The 17,728-nt window shown below is 46.1% G+C and overlaps 1 protein-coding gene across 9 annotated transcripts in view; it reads right to left on the reverse strand.

Moving 5' to 3' along the window:
* Positions 1–5,304: 5,304 nt before the first annotated feature.
* GARNL3 (GTPase activating Rap/RanGAP domain like 3) overlaps positions 5,305–17,728 on the reverse strand; it is a 194,203-nt gene continuing 181,779 nt past the window's right edge. For all 9 annotated transcript variants that reach the window (XM_075120473.1, XM_048823447.2, XM_075120472.1 and 6 more), the window contains 3 exons: positions 9,287–9,496; positions 8,834–8,945; positions 5,305–5,737 (listed from right to left, as the gene is read on the reverse strand). In XM_075120473.1, the coding sequence (XP_074976574.1) occupies positions 5,581–5,737; positions 8,834–8,945; positions 9,287–9,496 (479 nt within the window). In that variant the 3' untranslated portion in view covers positions 5,305–5,580. The remainder of the gene's footprint in view (positions 5,738–8,833; positions 8,946–9,286; positions 9,497–17,728) is intronic.

Genomic DNA, 17,728 nt, shown 5'->3' on the forward strand with positions numbered 1-17,728 from the left:
TATGTGGTTGTTGGTGAGTATTTGCTTCAGGTTGCGGGGCTGTCTGTAGGCAAGGACTGGCCTGTCTCCCAAGATTTGTGAGAGTGTTGGGTCATCCTTTAGGATAGGTTGTAGATCCTTAATAATGCATTGGAGGGGTTTTAGTTGGGGGCTGAAGGTGACGGCTAGTGGCGTTCTGTTATTTTCTTTGTTAGGCCTGTCCTGTAGTAGGTAACAACTGGGAACTCTTCTGGCTCTATCAATCTGTTTCTTTACTTCCGCAGGTGGGTATTGTAGTTGTAAGAAAGCTTGACAGAGATCTTGTAGGTGTTTGTCTCTGTCTGAGGGGTTGGAGCAAATGCGGTTGTATCGCAGAGCTTGGCTGTAGACGATGGATCGTGTGGTGTGGTCAGGGTGAAAGCTGGAGGCATGCAGGTAGGAATAGCGGTCAGTAGGTTTCCGGTATAGGGTGGTGTTTATGTGACCATTGTTTATTAGCACTGTAGTGTCCAGGAAGTGGATCTCTTGTGTGGACTGGACCAGGCTGAGGTTGATGGTGGGATGGAAATTGTTGAAATCATGGTGGAATTCCTCAAGGGCTTCTTTTCCATGGGTCCAGATGATGAAGATGTCATCAATATAGCACAAGTAGAGTAGGGGCTTTAGGGGACGAGAGCTGAGGAAGCGTTGTTCTAAATCAGCCATAAAAATGTTGGCATACTGTGGGGCCATGCGGGTACCCATAGCAGTGCCGCTGATCTGAAGGTATACATTGTCCCCAAATGTAAAATAGTTATGGGTAAGGACAAAGTCTTTTTGCGAATACAGACTAACACGGCTGTTACTCTGAAACCTGTCAGTAATGACTGTGTGTATGATCATCCGATGAAGTGAGCTGTAGCTCACGAAAGCTTATGCTCAAATAAATTGGTTAGTCTCTAAGGTGCCACAAGTACTCCTTTTCTTTTTGCGAATACAGACTAACACAGCTGCTACTCTTAAACCTGTGTGTATGATCATGGCCAATTCTATTGGCCAGGATGTGCTGCAGTCCCATTGCCAGTCCCAGGGGGCAAAGTAAGTTTCTTGCAGATACTCATGGGAGAGTTCAGCATCAGCAAGGAGCCTGGAAGAGCCCTTCAGCTATGATCTGTCTTGATGATTTGAGAGACAAGGTGGGTGAGGTAATATCTTTTATTGAACCAACTTTTGTTGGTAAGAGAGATAAGCTTTTGAGCTACTCAGCACTCTTCTTCAGGGCATGCCTCCACTGATGGAGACAGCACTGTGGTTTTTCAATTGTTCCCTTCTACTTACCAGCATAATCCCCGTCTTGCTAGAGTGTAATTTCAACCAGCTTTTTCTCATTCATTAGCTGGTCTTGGCCAGGCACTGGGATAGCTGGGTATCAGGTTGTGACAGGCAGGAGGAGTTGGCTTAGTTGTATAGTCCTAAAATTTGCACTCAAGACATCTTGCCAATTCTCAGAAGTTGCATGTAAATACTAAAAAGGCAAAGGGAGAAAACTGCATAGGTGAGGGTCCAGGTGGCACAAGTGCAGTTGCCCATCACTACAGGCCTCAAAAAAGCCATTTTAGTTTCCATTGAGCCCCTGACACCTCTCTCAGACAGCAGAGTATCCTATGTGTATGGACATTTGGCATTTATCCATGAGGAGCAAGAGATCATCCATCAGCATCTCCAATACTATTTCTATTTCAAATTCTAGCCTGTAACCTAACTGGGAAGGATCTAGGACACTGGCTATGGAGAGCCAACTATTTAACATTATAATTACTGTATTTTAGACTATGACCTCCTCTCTGACTCCCCCTTCCCCCCCGCCTTTTTCCTGTGTGTGCTCTCTTGCTCACACACATACTCTCTCTCCATCTCCTGGACATTTGGATACACACTCTGTGCCCCACACTGCCTATCTGATCCCACCAGCCCCCTTTCAGCTCCCCTTGGCTATTCTGATGTGCTCCCTACATTTGCCAAGACACACTGATTAATCACTGAATCAAAGAAATAGAGACAAGAGATACTTGTTAGGGCACTCAGTCCACATTTCCTGGGCAAATTCAGATCATTTTCCTGTGATCTGGTGCTATCTGAATTATACAATTCATAGATTTTTAAGGGCAGAAAAGACTATTATGACTTGTGCATAACACAAGCCATAGAATTTCACACAATGATTTCTGCATCAAACTCAGTAACTTCTGGTTAAGATAAGAACATATCTTTTAGAAATATGTCCAATCTTGATTTAAAGCCACCAAGTAATGGAGAAGCCACCACATCCCTCAGTAGGTTGTTTGATCAGTTAATTACCATAACTATTAAAAATCTGCACCTTATTGCCAGGATGACTTTGTCTACCTTCAATATCCAACTTCTGTCTGCGCTCCTTTCAGCTCTTCTTATCTTGCTTAGTGATATTATCTGGGAGCCACCTGATGCTGCCGTTACAGATTGACTTCAGAGTTCTATGAATGTGTAGATAGATATAGCTTGGGAAATGTGTTGTTGCTACTGTGATGAGGCTCACAGAAAAGGGCTGTTTTCCTGAGTATCTGACTAGAATAATTTCTTACAGTGCTACTGCTACAGCGATAACCATAAACATGTGCCTATGTGCCTTCCTGCATATCATCTACTCAGCTCCTGCCAAGTTCTCTCATTTCTCCGTTCCTGAGGCCTTTCCTGCACTGATTATTCAGGCTGTCAATTTATCGCAGTTAACTCACTGAGTGGACTTGCAGGTTCTAAAATTTTACATTGTTTTATTTTTGAATGCAGTTTTTTTGTACACAATTCTACATTTGTAAGTTCAACTTTCATGATAAAGAGACTGCACTAGAATATTTGTATTAGGTGAATTAAAAACACTCTCTTTTGTTTTTTTTACAGTGCAAATACTTGTAATCAAAAATAAATATAAAATGAGCACTGTACACTTTGTATTCTGTATTGTAATTGAAATTGGTATATTTGAAAATGTAGAAAACATCCATAAATGTTTAAATAAATGGTATTCTATTCTTGTTTAACAGTGTAATTAATTGCACGATTCTTTTAATCGCATGATTAATTGCGATTAATTTTTTTAATCACTTGACAGCCCTACTGATTATGCAGCTCTTTGCTAAGTCCCTTCAATATGCCCTCTTAGCTCCCTCAGCAGCTTCAGGATCTTGCTAATGCTAATTTTTATATGCTGAGTTGTGTGGACTGTGCTAGAATAGCAGAAGAAGAGAACAGTTCCATGAGCTATTTCAATTTACAATTTGATATTTTGACAAAACAAAACAAAATTTCCAGTTAAAATTTTATTTTAACTAAAGCCTGAGTTTGCAACACATGAGTATAGGCTCCAAAATAACCCATGAGCATATGCATGTACAACTAACACAACAGAAGCAACATAATGGAACAAGGCTGAGGATGCAGAAAGGGAAAGGAAAGACTGTTGTTTCTTTCAGGATGAGATGTTAGTGCAATTAGTGCTTCTAAAGTGGGTTCAATGAGCCCCCATACATGTTCACTTACATGCTAACATGGTCTGCCCTGAATATAGTTGTATAATGAAATACTGTCGTTCACACACAGAATAGGCCCCAGACTCCATTAAAAGTAAGTGCCACGCTTGGCATCTTTCAGCTTCATTTTTCAACCTGAACTGAACTGGTAAATGGCATAGGGTGTGTAAGCTCTTTCCAGCAACTGTGGCGTGCTCTCTCACAACAGTTGAAATCTCTGGCAAACAATTTCAGCTCTCTTTTCTTAGATGCTTTTACTTAGAATTACAGCACACAGATTTTCTGGTTTAAAAATACTGTAATACTAACCACTGGTTAAAATACTTTCTTCTAATGAAAGAATGATTGCAGCTGAAAATATTGCTTCTTTCCTTAATCAGATGTTACAGCTGAGAATAAGAAATGATCCTTTAAATGAAGTTAATTAATATTTTCTTGGCGGAGCAATTAGCAGCTACCTATACTGGTAAAAGATTAGTAATAGAGTACTAGGCAGGAAACTGGATTATATTCAGATACACTCATTTAAAAGACACAAGTTTGCAGCTGTTCATGCTAAGAAGGAAACAAACTATGACACCAGCATGGCATCCCTAAAATAATGAAGATGCTGAACTATTTCTAATTATGGAACAAGAAATAACTTGTAAATAGAGCTGACATCTTAAAGTAAAAAAGGAGGAAAACATCACATTTTCGTGAAAAAGCAAAACATTTTGATTTTTGTTGCAAATTGATTTTTTGGCATACAGAAAATTCAGGAACGGCCTCAAGAATCATTTTATAGGTGAAATCTATCCTTCATACATCAAAAGGTTTATTGTTACTATTTCACCACAAAAACCTAGCTGTTCAGTGACATTTCAGCCTGAATTCACTCAGCAAAATGTAGCTATTTGGAGCAGTCTAAAATTTTATCATTTAACAAGTTTGCACAAGCAAACAGCAACAAATACAGGTGCCTGCATGTTAACAGGAGGTTCATCTGCAACTCCAAACATTGATAGAAAATGGAACGCAAAATCAGAAGCTGGCTCCTACATACTGTGTTTTCAAGAAGCCTGCAGGTACACAACAGGGATAATATTCCAGTTACGTTGTTAGCCTGATGCATCTTTCTTCCTTTATCTTTGATTTTCAATTTTTAGAGGATAATTTGAAAGTTCATATTTTTCTACAAACTTCTTTGCATTCTGGAATTTTTACTCCAAATCTTGTTTTCAGGTTCCTCTCAAAAAAAATATACATGGAAAAATGAGAGCTAAGAAAACGTATTTGTATCTTATTAATAGATTCCAAGGCCTGAAGGGACCATTGTGATCATCTAGTCTAACCTCCTGTATAACACAGGCCATTTAACTTACACAAGATAATTCCTAGAGCAGAACTTTTAGAAAAACCTTCACTTTTGATTTAAAAATGATCAATGATGGAGACTCCACTATGACCCTTGGTAAATTGTTTCCGTGCTTAATTACTCTCACTGTTAGAAATTTATGCTTTATCTTACCTGATCTTCATAGAATATCCTTGGTTCTTCAGTAAACATTATAACAGAATGGTACCACTTCAGGGACAGATCATCCTGGCTGAAAAGAACTTTGCCACAAGTTTGTTTTTATCTTTTAAAAAATTTGAAATAAATTATTTTCTTTATAAATATTATCTTTCTACGTGACACACTGTGCTATGGAATAATTTGTAATATCAGTGGCTGCAAATAACACAGCTAAATATTACTCTCATTCAGGTACTCCAAACATAAGAAGTTCAGAGAGAATAAAAATGAATACTTTTATTTACTTAAAATTTTCATCTTAAAACTACCATTGATATCTACCACCTTGTTACAATACGAGCCAAAGGTTCTTTAACTGAGAAAGGTAACATAAAGATGGCAAAAAAGCTTCACCCAATTGGGTTCTGTAGAGAATATTCACCAATATTCTCCATTCAAGCCATACGTTATCACTAAAAGCAGTGTTGTGACATTCCTATAAGGCCTTCAGAGTCATAAGAAAAGGAAAAGGAGAAAATAAGGGACTCAAGATTGTCTTCACTTCAAGTCAATGATGTCTTCATCAAATGAAGTAGTGAGATGAAATGGACTGCTAGATGGTGGGCTCTCCTCCCGGTTTGCTGCAGTATCAGGATCTGAACTAGTGGAAAGGTGACGCCCTTCAGAATTGCTTTCAAAAGAGCTTGAAATTATCCTGCAAGAAGGAAGGCAAAATCTCTGTGAAAACACTCAGATCAAAGCAAGAAGCAAATGAACAGCTATCCCTGGGCACAACCACTTTAGTCTGAAGACAGATCTAGGACCTCGGAAGCTTGACCCCTCTCCTTTTAACTCTGATTTTTCAGAGTATTCACTCATATTCCCACCAACCCGGACAATAGAAAATGCACACAAATATCAAGTTTACAGACAATCAAATATCCCCGGCAGTTAATGTTCATGGATGAAGTCATAGAATCGTAGAATCATAGAATATCAGGGTTGGAAGGGACCTCAGGAGGTCATCTAGTCCAACCCCCTGTTCAAAGCAGGACCAATCCCCAACTAAATCATCCCAGGCAGGGCTTGTCAAACCTTACCTTAAAAATATCTAAGGAAGGAGATTCCACCACCTCCCTACGTAATGCATTCCAGTGTTTCACCACCCTCCTAGTGAGAAAGTTTTTCCTAATATCCAACCTAAACCTCCCCCACTGTAACTTGAGACCATTACTCCTTGTTCTGTCATCAGCTACCACTGAGAACAGTCTAGATCCATCCTCCTTGGAACCCCCTTTCAGGTAGTTGAAAGCAGCTATCAAATCCCCCCTCATTCTTCTCTTCCACAGACTAAACAATCCCAGTTCCCTCAGCCTCTCCACATAAGTTGTGTGTTCCAGTTCCCTAATCATTTTTGTTGCCCTCCGCTGGACGCTTTCCAATTTTTTCAATTCCTTCTTATAGTGTGGGGCCCAAAACTGGACACACTACTCCAGATGAGGCCTCACCAATGTCGAATAGAGGGGAACGATCACGTCCCTCGATCTGCTGGCAATGCCCCTACATATGCATCCCAAAATGCCATTGGCCCTCTTGGCAACAAGGGCACACTGTTGACTCATATCCAGCTTCTCATCCACTGTAACCCCTAGGTCCTTTTCTGCAGAACTGCTGCCGAGCCATTCGGTCCCTAGTCTGTAGCGGTGCATGGGATTCTTCCGTCCTAAGTGCAAGACTTTGTACTTGTCCTTGTTGAACCTCATCAGATTTCTTTTGGCCCAATCCTCTAATTTGTCTAGGGCCCTCTGTATCCTATCCCTACCCTCCAGCGTATCTACCTCTCCTACCAGTTTAGTGTCATCTGCAAACTTGCTGAGGGTGCAATCCACACCATCCTCCAGATCATTTATGAAGATATTGAACAAAACCGGCCCGAGGACCGACCCTTGGGGCACTCCACTTGATATCGGCTGCCAACTAGACATGGAGCCATTGATCACTACCCGTTGAGCCCGACAATCTAGTCAACTTTCTATACACCTTATAGGCCATTTATCCAGCCCATACTACTTTATCTTGCTGGCAAGAATACTGTGGGAGACTGTGTCAAAAGCTTTGCTAAAGTCAAGGAACAACACGTCCACCGCTTTCCCCTCATCTACAGAGCCAGTTATCTCATCATAGAAGGCAATTAGATTAGTCAGGCACGACTTGCCCTTGGTGAATCCATGTTGACTGTTCCTGATCACTTTCCTCTCCTCTAAGTGCTTCAGAATTGATTCCTTGAGGACCTGCTCCATGATTTTTCCAGGGACTGAGGTGAGGCTGACTGTCTCAAACAAATATTTTATATTGTCATTTCTAGTCAAAATATTTAAATCAATCTACTTTTATTCTCTGTAATTTAAAATTGTGTTAATGAAAAAAATCACCGGTCATGTCTGGGCCAAATCCTGCCTTTGCTCTTCTCAAGTATAGATTCCATAGTGCACTGAGTATTGCAGGAGCAGCAGGGCTGAGGGGGAGGCAATTTAGAGAAATTCTATATAGTCAGCAAGGACTGTAAAGAGGGAACAGGACTTCTCCGTCTCGGTGGGTCCCACGCTTCTTTCTAGCAGTGGGTCAGGATAGCGTCTTGTCTCTCAGAATCCCTCCCCTCCCATTTTATGGTGGGCAGGGAAATACTGTCTCCAAGCAGCCTTCCTGTTTCTGGGCCTGCTAGACCCTCACTGCTTCACTGGGGCTTCTGGCCTCCTCAGTGGACATCCAATAAGAGGAAAAGGGGAAAGGGGGCCCAGTCCTGCCCTCTACTCCAGGCCCCAATCCAGGGACCCTACAAATAGCAGCCTCATGCTGCCAATTCCCAAGAAATCTGCTAGCTTCCCTGGGTTATTTCCCCACGCCTCTTGGCTTATTGTCCCGACTTTACTTGGGCAAGGTTCCTCCCGATCCTCCTGCCGGGGGAGGGAAAGCCCCTAGTCTCTGGTAGTCCTTTCGGGTGTGGCAGCATCACACCAAATGCAAGGCTCAGTCTCTCCCCTCTGGCAGGGTCCTTTTCTTCAGGTCTTTGGACCTGGAAGGGTCCTTAACTCCTGTTTAGGGTAGGGTTTCTCCCCAGTCTCTATACCTGTGGGGTTCTCCCCTGGTCCATGTCAGCTTCCGCACCGCTCAGCTCTCCAACAGCTTGCCTTCATTCTCACAACACCTATCACCCCCCTGACTGGCTGGGGGGGAAGGCTTTTAACCCCATTCTGGCAGGTTTTTAATTGGCTAATTAACCTGGAGTAACCCCTGCTCAGTTACCCAGGGAAGAGGGACCTACTTATCAAAGGATTATACCTTCCTTCCTGCACTCTCCTGTAGCTGTCTGGCCTGACCCTGTCTCACCAGTGAATCCAAAATCTGCAAATCTGTTTGCCAAAATCTTCTGAGAGAGGCGCAAACATGGTAGTTACCCTATCAAGGCACATTTAGTCTGGTTTTGTTCATCGGTCCATGATTTGGTTCCTAGGTACAGCCAGATATAATTCAAAAAGGCTATAAACACCTAGAAACCAGAGATGATATGAAAATATTGACAATCCTTAGCCAAAATTATTACTGGTCCCAGTTCTGACACTACACCAGGGCAGCGTTATGGAATTTTTTTTAAAACGGGTTATAGTTTAAAATTATCATTAATATTACAGTACAACCCAGCAGCCCACTCAGGGTCAGGACCCATTGCACTACACAAAGGAAAACACAGTTCATGCCCCAAGGATTTTACCCTCTCATTTAGTGTGCTTCTTTTTTAAATCCTCCTCTTTACCTGTCACTGCTTGTTGACCTTATTGCTCCCTGCTTGGGGTCTGATGGTTTTCGAGGAACCTTCTTTTGCTTCTGTGCTACTTCTGATTTGGGAACTTTCTCATCCAAGAGGCCTCAATAAAGGAATAAAAGACTTAGTTTTCAAAAAAGAGATTAAACATTCATGGGGCTGTTATAGCTACAATACCTTTCACTGGCTTCAGACACTGGCTACGTTATGACTGGGTTAGAGTACAGACCTACTGTGTGCATTAGTGAATCAGACACCAGATTACCAAAGTTTTTATGTTTTCTTTAAAGCATGTAGCCTTTTTACAAAGAGGCTGCTTTTTCACCAGCTGACATCTTATTTTTGTAGTATTTTCTGCTATGTGTCACTCCAGAAATCTAAATGGGTGACACAGACTCTAGGTAGTATAATTGGGAATTGATTATATCGATCAAGAGGCTTTACCTAGTAGTTCTTTGCGTGTCCTGCTTGCAATTTCTTTAATTTCCATACGAGACAAAGATAATGAGTGACTGACAGGAGCCGAGGCAATAACACTGGACGTTGGGGTGGTGATGGCCTTGGGGACTAATGGTGACTTCAGAGGTCGTTCAATGCTCCTCCCAACCAGGTTACTGAGAGGAATTTTGTATACGTTTTTATACTGAACTTCACCTGAAACACAGAAAAAATAACCAGAAATAGATTTTCATATTTTCAAAGAAATAATAATTTGACACATTATTTTTTATCACTTGAGTGGTGACAACATGTTCAGCTAGTCATAACGAAGACATAGCCATTTACCTGCAGCACTTACCATCTAAGTAAACAGACAACAATTGGACATAAAAGCACACTGGAACTAGACCAGAGGTGGCAAACTAAGGCCTGTGGGCCATATCCGGTCCGTGGGACCACTCTGCCCAGCCCCTGATGCTCCTGGCCCGGGGGGCTAGCCCCTGGCCCCTCCCCTGCTGTTCCCCCTCCCCCCGCAGCCTCAGCTCACTGTGCTGCCAGCTCAATGCTCTGGGCGGTGGGGCTGCGAACTCCTGGGGCAGCGAGGCTGCAGAGCCCAGCCTGACTCGTTGCTCTGTGCTGCATGGTGTGTGGCTAGGTCCAGCCGGGTGACGCGGCTGCCTGTCCTGGTGCAGCCGCGCCACCAGCCATCGGTACTCCAGGCAGTACGGTAAGGGGGCAGGGAGTGGGGGAGGGGGATGGATAGAGGGCAGAGGAGTTTGGGGGGTGGTCAGGGGCCAGGGTGTGGATAGGGTTTGGGGAGGTCAGAGGGCAGGGAACAGGGTTGAATGGGGGCAGGGGTTCTGGGGGCAGTCAGGGAGAAGGGGTGGTTGGATGGGGCGGGTCCTGGGGGGGCAGTCAGGAAGGAGAGGGGGGTTGGATGGGGCGTTGGGGGACAGTCAGGAGTGGGGGTTCTGGGGGTGGTCAGGGAGCGGGGGGGATGGATGGGGCAGGGGTCCTGGGGAGTAATCAGGAAGGAGAGGGAGGTTGAATGGGACGGCAGGGAGCAGTTAGGGGCGACGGGGTCCGGGGATGATCAGGGGACAGAGAGCAGGGGGTTGGATGGGGCAGGGGGGCATCAGGGAATGGGGGGGGGTTGGATGGGGCAGGAGTACCGGGGGGGCTGTCAGGGGACGAAAAGTGTGCATGTGGGGCTCAGATAGGGGGCAGGGGCCGGGCCATGCCTGGCTGTTTGGGGACGCACAGCCTCCCCTAACCAGCCCTTCATACAATTTCTGAAACCCATTGCAGCCCTCAGGCCAAAAAGTTTGCCCGCCCGTGAACTAGACAGTGGATGCTGTTAACAGAGTATGATTTTATAGTGAAGTGACTATAGCATTTTATTGATACAGAACACAGAGGGGAAAACAGGGATTGCTGTTCCCTTTGTTAAAATAGTTTACATGCAGTTGAAGACAATGGGAATGCAAGCTCCCCTTTTCAATGTTACCATCAGAGATCCACTATGAGCAGCTGGGCAGTAACTTCACAGGGACCCCTTTGCAGCTTTCTTTGATAGGATTGTTTAAACTAATAATGTTACTGGTACTTTATAACTCTGAAACTGTGCTATAAGTTATTCTTCGAGTGATGGTCTCTATGTTGATTCCAATCACGGATGTGCATGCGTGCCATGCGCCAGAACTGTTCATATTAGTGTCCGTTGACTCACACGTGCATCCACGGCATGGTGTGTCCAAGGCTTTAAGAAGCTGTGGGGGTCAACGACACTACAGTTCCCTCTTACCATTGCATGGCCACAGTCGGAAACCTCATTTCTCTATCTTCATTGCTATTCTTTCAAAAATTACATTCTCAGATCGTATATTGTATATAGTTAGTTGTACAGTAGTTGTCCGTTCCTCATTTTCCCTTAGCTCATAGTTGTTAGTTTAGTTAGGAATTAGCTGTAGGAATTCCCAGAACACCAAAGGCGCCTATACTGTCTGGGTGAAGCTCATGTAGCAGCGTGCTTCTCCATCTGCTGCTCCTTCCCACCTAGAATTCAGGAAGCTTGTGAGCTTCATCTCTGCAAATTCCTAATGAGGGGGCTATGGACCCAGGCCCTCCACAGGAACTGGCACCGATGGACCTCTGGTCCGCCCAGGAGTCAGCTCCGCTCCAGGCCCGTCCCACCCAGCGCCAGCGGCACCGCCGCCTCCTTCCAAACGCCATGCTCATAAGAAGCACTCGCATGGACACAAGGGCAGATCCCTGATGGGGACCGCTCCAAAGCGCAACGTTTCCTCCCTGAGCTGTGCCAGGTCAGGTGAAAAGTTGCGTGCAGAACAGGAGGCCCTCCCGCTTGGAGCATAAGTCCCGCTTAAGAAGTCCCGCTTAAGAAGTCCCGCTTGGAGCATAAGTCTCGGCACCCTGTTCCAGCGATGACAACTTCGACCAGGTGGCATTGCAGCCTTCACCACCGTTACCGTCCACTCTGCCAGGACCGTTGGAGGTCTCCCGCCAGGCCCTGCGCACACTGGGATGCATGTCCCCATTAACACCCACAGCTGAGCTGATGCTGCTATTTGTGGGCTCTCCACCGCACTGCTCCGACAGCTCCGCCTCTGCTGGAACCATCTTTGGGCTTGGACTGGTCCTCCGTGGTGGACCCGCCTTTTTCTCCTGCCCTCTCGTACAGCCCGGATACTAGAGGACCACCATCCTCCACCTTACGAGCACTTAGCGGATCCGTGGTTCACTTATCCAAGGGAACCATCAGTTCTGAGTGACCCATACGCCTGGCCCTATTGGGCAGCTTGGGACCCATACCAACGGTGGATGCATCACCAACGTTCTCTGTCGACTACTGCAACCTATGACACTTCTGCGGATGCTCCCATTCCACTGGACCTGCCCGCACCAATGGCACCTCTGGAACCACTGGCACCGTCGGTCAACACCAGCGCCTCCTCCACCCTGGATGATCCTCTCATACCCTCCCCACCCGCTTTCCTACAGATGAGCGTGCCCAATATCAAGCCCTCTTGCAATGCATGGCCAATGATTACAATCTTCCCATAGAGGACATACAGAACCCTCAGGATCATTTCCTGGATATCCTTCAGCCTCCAGGCTCTGCCCACAATGCCCTGCCCATCCCTAACATCATTCTCCAGCTGGCTCAGGTGCTTTGGCACACCCCTCCATCATGTACACTTACCCTGAAGACAGTGGAACATTGCTACTTTGTGCCCGTCAAGGGTATGGACCTCCTTTTCCAACACCCACCCCATAACTCCTTAGTAGTCCAAGTGGCCATGGAGCACGACCAACACCACCACCTCCACTCTACCCCACTGGATCGTGCAGTCAAAAAAATTGACCTTATCGGGCATAGGGTCTATTCCTCTGTGGGACGACAATTCCTCATAACCAGTTACGAAGCCATACTGGCCAAGTATGATTCCTGCTCACATGCAACACCGGACCAATTCACTGAATTCCTCCTCCTGGATAAGCAGCAGGAATTCCAGTCTCTAGTTGATGAGGGCACAGTGGATGCCGCTGACACCTTTTCCCGGTTGCTGGCCCCTGGGGTGGTACTTCACTGTGATTCATGGCTTCAGTCAAGCGGCTGTCCGATGGAGGTCCAAATAACTTTGCAGGACCTTCCCTTTGATAACAACAAACTATTCAGTGATAAAACAGATGAATCCCTTCACTCCCTCAAGGACTCCAGAACCACCTGCCACTCCCTAGGCCTCTACACGCCAGACCTCACACATTGTCAAAACTGATCCTCCTCTTGCCCTCGCCAAACCACCTACCAGGCTTACCAGCCTTACCCCCAGCACCAACCTGAACAACCTTGTCGCCGACAATGCTCCCAGCATCTGCAATAACCTTTGGCTTCTATCTCAGTTGCCTCCATGTTCACCCACCACACCCCTAGTCAAAACTTTTGACTTCTGTACAGAGAACTTCAAACTTTCCTCCAACCTACCAACTACGCCCCATGTCATCTTTGGTGGCTGCCTTACCCTTTTCACCCACACCTGGGCCTCAATTACCACCAAACACTGGGTGCTGGATAATGTCTGCTGGGGCTACCTCAGAGTTCCTTCCTTTCCTCCCCACCACTCTTCCAGTGGTTGCCCATCGGACCCCTCCCAATACCACTTCTTCCACCAGGAAGCAGATACCCTTCTGCAAAAGGGTGCCATAGAGCCAGTCTTGCAGTACTATTGCAACCATGGCTTTTACTCCCCCTATTTCTTCATAGTGAAGAAAGGAGCTGGCATTTGCCCTATACTGGACTTCCGATTGCTCAACTAATCTATCCACAAGTTCTGCTTCCAGATGGTTACACTCCCCCTGATACTTCTGTGTCTCCCCAAAGGAGCCTGGTTCGCGGATCTCAATCTGAAGGATGTCTATTTTCATATAGACATTCATTCCGCCCACTGCAAATTTCTTGTCTTTGTCATGGGTGATTCTCATTATCAGTTAAAGGTCCTCCCCTTTGACACTGCTACTGCACCCAAGGTATTTACCAAGGTCTTCACCATCATTGCAGCCTACATGCGCCGTCTGGGTCATTCCTTTTTTCTCTACCTTGATGACTGGCTCCTTGTTGCACCTTCCCACACTCCATGCTCTCCAGACATTGCAAGCTGACCTCGGAGTCTGAATCAATGAGGAAAAATCAGTCCTTATCCCCACTTGCAGCCTCATCTTCATAGGAGCGCATCTTGACTCTGTAGTGGCCAGCACATTCCTGCCATCAGAGAGCTTTGCCACACTCACCTCTCTTGTCACTTGAATTCGCCGCTAGCTGTGCACTCTTGTCAGGCCATGCCTCTTGCTCCTAGGTCACATGGCGGCTTGCACTGTGGTGACACCCTTCGTATGCCTCTATATGCGCGGTCTCCAACACTGCCTCCACTCGACATACAATCCATAAAGGGTTCCTCTCACCAAGACGGTCCTTCTCCCGCCTGTCCTCATCTCCCTCATGTGATGGTGCACGCCGTCCTCAGTGCTGATGGGCATCCCCTCCATGCCTCCAGTGCCACTCACTGCCCTGACTACAGATGCTTCCACAGCAGGTTGGGTGCTCGTGTCAAAGGACACACGGCTCAAGGCCTATGATCACACAGGGAAGCCAGACTAAACATCAATGTCAAACCCTTCTGCCATTCCTCTGCACCCATCATGTCCAAATGCTCTCTGACAACATGGCAACGGTCCTGTATGTCAACAAACAAGACAGAACCCTTTCTCCCTCCCATTGTGTGGAAGCCATTCTTCTGTGGTATTGGTGCCTCAAACACGGCATCACTCTCCAAGCGGTACACCTCCCAAGTACCAGCAACTCCCCTGTGGACATCTTCAGTTGCTCTTTCCATGCCAACCACGAGTGGGAACTCCACGATCCCATGCTCCACTCAGTCTCTCACCAATGGAGCCCACCTTACTAGGACCTCTTTGCTATAGCAGACAACCACAAGCTACCCCTTTTCTGCTCCAAAGGGGTCCTTGGCCCAGGCTCTCAGGGTGATGCCCCTCTCCTTCCATGGACCAATGAGCTTCGTTATGTCTCACTGCCCATCCCCCTACTCCTCCAAGTCTTGCACAAAATACATCTGGATTGGGTGAAGGTCCTCCTTGTGGCTCCTGCTTGGGCCCAGCAGTATTCATTTACAGACCTTTTCCTCTTTGCCTGCCCCCCAGTCTGCCAACCCAAGCCGCATGTGACACCCTAATCCAAGTCCACTTCACCTAACAGCCTGGTATTTGGATGGTGCTCGAATGTAGACATGGCATGCTCCACTACCATCTGCAACATCCTCACTCATGGTCAATGACCGTCTACTAGAACATCCTATGAGGCGAAATGGAGTAGCTTCACCGTCTGGTCCCGTGACCCCAGCTATTCCTAGAATGACACTTCCATTCCTGTCACTTTGGACTACCTCCTCCACCTCCGGCAATCTGGACTTGCCCATTCTTCAGTTTGTGTCCACCTGGCAGCACTCAGTGCCTTTATCCCTCAGATAGATGGTTTCTCCATCCTTACCCATCTACCATCTGCTTCCTCTGCGGCCTCCTTAATGTCTTTCCACCCATCCATTAGCCAACTCCCCCCAGTGCCTTAATTTAATTCTTTCCACCCCTCAGTGAACCACCCTCCATTTGCTACGTGTTCCCTTGCACATCTTTCCATGAATGTCATCTTGCCATGGCCATTACCTCTGCATGTCACATGAGCAAACCTACTAAGATGGTGGTTCCCCTTTCACTATTTTCCATAAGGCCAAAGTCTCCCTCTGCCTCCACCCCAAATTCCTTACCAAAGTGGCATCCCCATTCCACATCAACCAATGCGTGCATCTCTTCACTTTTCAGGCTAAACCACATGCCTCCCCGGCACATCACGCTCTCCTCTCCTTGGATGTTCATAGAGTGCTTGGTTCTATCTCCCCTGTGTATATTACATCAACCAAACTTGTAGTCACGTTAAAAAAAAGGATATCATGTTAGTGTGACAGGCTCTATTTTCCATAAACCCATGCTGATTTGTATTAATTACATTATTTTCCATTATTAATTGAGTCCTGTATCGGCCACTCCATTATTTTGCCTGGGGTTAAGATCAGGCTGATAGGAGGAGGATCCGGGGAACTACAGACTAGGTAGCCTCACCTCAGTCCCTGGAAAAATCATGGAGCAGATCCTCAAGGAATCCATTTTGAAGCACTTGGAGGAGAGGAAGGTGATCAGGAACAGTCAACATGGATTCATCAAGGGCAAGTCATGCCTGAATTGCCTTCTATGATGAGATAACTGGCTCTGTGGACATGGGGAAAGGGGTGGATGTGATATACCTTGACTTTAGCAAAGCTTTTGATATGGTCTCCCACAGTATTCTTGCCAGCAAGTTGAAGAAGTACGGATTGGATGAATGGATTATAAAGTGGATAGAAATCTGGCTAGATTGTCGGGCTCAACGGGTAGTGATCAATGGCTCGATGTCTAGCTGGCAGCCAGTATCAAGCAGAGTGCCTCAGGGGTTGGTCCTGGGGCCAGTTTTATTCAACATCTTCATTAATGATCTGGATGATGGGATGGATTGCACCCTCAGCAAGTTTGTGGAGGACACAAAGCTGGGGGGAGAGGTAGATACGCTGGAGGGTAGGGATAGGGTCCAGAGTGACCTAGACAAATGGGAGGATTGGGCCAAAAGAAATCTGATGAGGTTCAACAAGGACAAGTGCAGAGTCCTGCACTTAGGACGGACGAATCCCATGCACCGCTACAGGCTCGGGACCGACTGCTTAAGTGGCAGTTCTGCAAAAAAGGACCTGGGGATTACAGTGGACGAGAAACTGCATATGAGTCAACAATGTGCCCTTGTTGCCAAGAACACTAACGGCATATTGGGCTGCATTGGTAGGAGCATTGCCAACAGATTGGGGCAAGTGATTATTCCCCGCTATTCGGCACTGGTGAGGCCACATCTGGATCACAGTTTTTCCCCCCTACACGTTATAGATACATGTGTAAAGAGTCAGTCATCCTGTTCCCTAGTGTGATATGGGGGGTCTGTAGCAGACATCAACTAGTACCCAATCTTGTGCTTTATCTGTTAGGACAGGAGTTCTCAACCAGGGGCCGTGAGCAGGTTTTAGGGGGTCTGCGAAAATAAACCAGACCACAGGCCCAGCATTAGACTCACTGGGGCCCAGGGCAGAAAGCTGAATTCTGAGCCCTGCTGGTCAGGGCTGAAGCCCAAGCCCCTCCTCCCCAGGCTGAAGCTGAAGCCTGAGAAACTTAGCTTCGTGGGGCCCCCCGTGGCGTGAGGCCCTGGGCAATTGCTCTGCTTGCTACCCCCTAATACCGGCCCAGGCTTTTAATCTACTGAAAAACAGTTGTTGTGGCATGGGTGGGCCATGGAATTTTTATAGCATGTTGAGGGAGTTTCAGTAGGACAAAGGTTGAGAACCTCTGTGTTAGGACACTGAAACATAACCAAGATCATTTTCTTCTGAGTTATCAGTGATTTGGAAACAGTTAATGTTTGACAGAGTTCCACTCCCTCTCCCCTTTTGCCACTCAGCCCTTCATAAATGGGTTATAACCATTGATTTTAACATTCCAGTTGTCAAATCATCCCACCAAGTTTCAGTAATACAACTACATCAGATTTATGCTGATAAATGAGCAATTCCAATTCCTCTTGTTTGTTCCTTGGCTCCTCGCATTAGTATATAGGCAATTCAGTAATTTCTTCTCTTTGTATCCTTTGGCTCCTTGATTAATTTTGTTTTCAATATCTCAATTGTGTGCTAAGTGCTCATATCTTCCCTCATTTTACCCTCCTGTAGTTTGACCAACTGTATATCACAGGCCATTACATTTCATCCAGTTACACCAGTAATGAGC

Source organism: Caretta caretta, chromosome 16 (genome assembly GCF_965140235.1).
Source record: "Caretta caretta isolate rCarCar2 chromosome 16, rCarCar1.hap1, whole genome shotgun sequence".
Classification (NCBI taxonomy): domain Eukaryota; kingdom Metazoa; phylum Chordata; order Testudines; family Cheloniidae; genus Caretta; species Caretta caretta.